This window comes from Spinacia oleracea, chromosome 3, assembly GCF_020520425.1.
Source record: "Spinacia oleracea cultivar Varoflay chromosome 3, BTI_SOV_V1, whole genome shotgun sequence".
Classification (NCBI taxonomy): Eukaryota; Viridiplantae; Streptophyta; class Magnoliopsida; order Caryophyllales; family Amaranthaceae; genus Spinacia; species Spinacia oleracea.
The window spans coordinates 80,129,616-80,132,714 of record NC_079489.1 but is presented as its reverse complement, the minus strand read 5'-3'; the positions used below and the strand labels follow the sequence as shown (position 1 = coordinate 80,132,714).

The window sequence follows — 3,099 nt, the reverse complement described above, 5'->3', positions numbered from 1 at the left end:
CCTCGCCCTTTTTATGAACTGTTAAACTAACTAAATCTGATTGTTCTACCACGCCTAACAAATATAATATTTTTGGGAAATTGGATTATCATGCTAGGTCCCTTAATGCTATTTAAATCAGATAATCACGATCGATCTAGTATTATATGTTGCATATTGCTAAAATCAACTCAGATTAGTTTAATAGTTAACGCATGTGCCTTCAATTATTTATGCTGAGCTAGTAAGGATATCCTGCCTCTGGAGTTATCGACGAGCGAAGTACTCCTCTCGGTAGTTACAGTCCCCCGAACCCTCAATCTCTACCTTGCGGGTGTATGTTGAGAGATCCCCACACCAGGGATCACAAGGGAACCTACGGCCGTCGTGGTCAAACATAATTGCACTCCCTTGATGTCACGATAACCGGGTTTTGTCAGTTTTTCTCATTGTCGTTAAAAACTGAATGGCGACTCCTATATTACTAGTCAATTGGGTGTAAACTCACAGGAAATCCAATTACACTTGATTGAATAAAAAGAAGCGTCACACCCACGAGGGACGAGGTCATGCATTAGCCTCGCGCTTTTTCGACCCCCTCACATCTAGAATGGCAGCAAATTCTTCAGGCAAAGGGACAATCTCACTATTGTGAAAAACAAACACGTACGTGTTGGTCGGGATTCCAAAAGTTCACGGCAGTTGACGAGGCGGACGACGACAATGTCAAATTTTGAGGTAGATGGCTGATTTATTATACTAAAACAACACCTCCCTCTTTTGGTAAGAAGATTTTAGGTGTAATTTTACACATTTAGTAAAAACTTATACTATCGCGATCGATAAGATCATTGGATCTTGTTGACTTAAGTTTGATAATTTTGCATCTTAAGGTTGTTCTCTACTTCTCTGACCTCTGTTGCACAAGATCATATACTTAGAGCGTATATACTGAATTGGTGAAGTGTATGTCAAAAATGGCTTGTATTCAAATTAGAAGCAAGGACTTAATACCCATCAATTTAGTATTGGTATATCAATACACAACTAATTAGTACCAATACAACTAATTTGCATTATTTGTATTAACATATTATGTATTAGTACCAAAATTTGTTGAATTGGGTAATTTTTGTCTAATTTAATTACAAGCCACTTGACGTTTAGAAAACTTAGTCTGGTTTAGTTGTGATATCAACACGAAAGTAAACATGACATACATGTTTGACGGAGACGAAAAATAAACAACACAAGAGAGCCAATATATAATTGGGTGAGACGGGTAACAAATCACCTCTCTAGATGAAAAGAATCAATCTTAGACACCCTAAGAATATAACAAGTCGATCCCATTCCCAAGACACTACATCCTAAAGGGTAGCATCCACAAAACTATTAACCAACGCCAAAGCGTTACTAATAAACTTCACCACCATCCTGACCTTCATAGTCACCTCCTCCTCCTCGTCGTCCTTTTTTCCACCCTTGTCGTCGCTAAACCCATCTATACAAGTATTTTGGTCAGTTATTGCCGCACTCATCCACGTCTGCACATTACTCATCTCAAACCTCCTCTTCCTCTTCTCCCTCTCATCCTTCTTCTGAGCTCTACTTCCACTCCTCAGAACCGTCGCCATCTGATTCCGCGACTTCCGAACCTGCTGTACACTTTCTTCCGTCAGCTCTACGCAATCCAAAATTGCCTCATCATCTCCGGTGGAAGTCTTTTTATTACTCAATGTCATGACGTAATCTGCTGCATGAATGGCTTCAGCATGGCTAATGTTAATAGCAGCATAAGTTAGTTTCCCGAGATCCGGGTCACCGGTGTAGGAGGAGGAGAGGGAAGAGTAACACAAGTCTGGGTACAGGGTCACTTGGCAACTTTTGTTGATGAAGTCATCAAGGGGGGTTTTTGGATTGGGTGAGGTGGTGGATTCGACGGTTGCGATTGACCCAAGGAGGAGAAGTAGAGAGAAGAAGAAGAAGAAGATGGAGGATGTATGTGCGAGTTGCATGGCTGCTGCTGAGAGGTTGGAGGTGAGTTGCATGGTGAATTGGTGATGGTAGTTGTTCATGCATCATTCAAATTGAGAGTCCTAGCTTATATATTATTGCAAATGGGTTTTCAATTCTTTGATTATAATATTAATAATCCAGGGTTTGTCGACATACTAATTAAAATAATTAATTTTATTATTGTAAGACATTATTATAGGTACGCAATGAGATCAAGAATATCAAATTAGTACTCGATCGATCATGTGGAGAATATCAATTTTGCACTACTGCATTTCTAATTGTGTGGCGTGTTGGCAAGTGACTGGGCATTCCTCAAGGGTGTGCTATATATAATTATTTATTACATAGTATGAATGTATGATAGTACTCCATTTTTTCTTAATTGTTTGTCTCATGTATAAATAGCGTTTTATTAAGATTTGGTTGTATAGAATTGAGAAAATATAAAAGTAATGGGTCAAATGTATTTTATGTGGGATTAAAATTGTGGTTTCATAAGTATTGGGTAATATGTTCTGCAAATGAGCAAACAAAAAGAAAAAGGGTGAGTATATTATTGTTCTCTCATTGTCTTAAAACACCTTCGGATTTTTTTAATGCATTGTTTGAACGTTCACGTAGTTTCAGACGTTAATGTAAAATTATTACTTCGTGATACATTTGAATAGTGTAAATGGGGAAATACTTAATTTTTTTATTAAAGAAAATCAATAATAAGACCATAATAATGATACATTTCAGAGATTGTATTTTTTAAAAAAAAATATTTAAGTAGAGATCATGAAAGAGAGATAAATAATATAATATTTTGAGTAGGGTGAATGAAAGGGAGAGAAATAATAAAATATGTTATTCTGTAGAAAATTATCAAATATAAAAGTGATGCATTCAAATTATAACAAAAAACACTCATAAAGGCAAATGATGTTTAGAAGAAAAATACCAGGGGAGTACTACGTATATATTAAAAAAAATGTTTATAATCAACTCCGCTTGTCATGTGGCGCTCTTCACTTTTGACCTCGAGCATCAAACAATAAAGAGTTATTCACCGATTTAAATTAAATATAATAAAATAATCGGAGCATCTTATCATAT

General features: G+C 36.4%; 1 protein-coding gene across 1 annotated transcript; it reads right to left on the bottom strand.

Annotated features, from left to right (window-relative positions):
* Nucleotides 1-1,100: 1,100 nt before the first annotated feature.
* LOC110775356 (pectinesterase inhibitor 9-like) lies at nucleotides 1,101-2,141 on the bottom strand. Its single transcript, XM_021979968.2, has one exon. It carries the CDS (start codon nucleotides 2,055-2,057, stop codon nucleotides 1,350-1,352), a length of 708 nt encoding a protein of 235 aa, XP_021835660.1. The 5' UTR covers nucleotides 2,058-2,141; the 3' UTR covers nucleotides 1,101-1,349.
* Between the last annotated feature and the right edge of the window lie 958 nt (nucleotides 2,142-3,099).

Excerpts from the sequence above, each read along its gene's own strand:
- LOC110775356 (XM_021979968.2), bottom strand. The coding sequence starts at position 2,057 with ATGAACAACTACCATCACCAATTCACCATGCAACTCACCTCCAACCTC.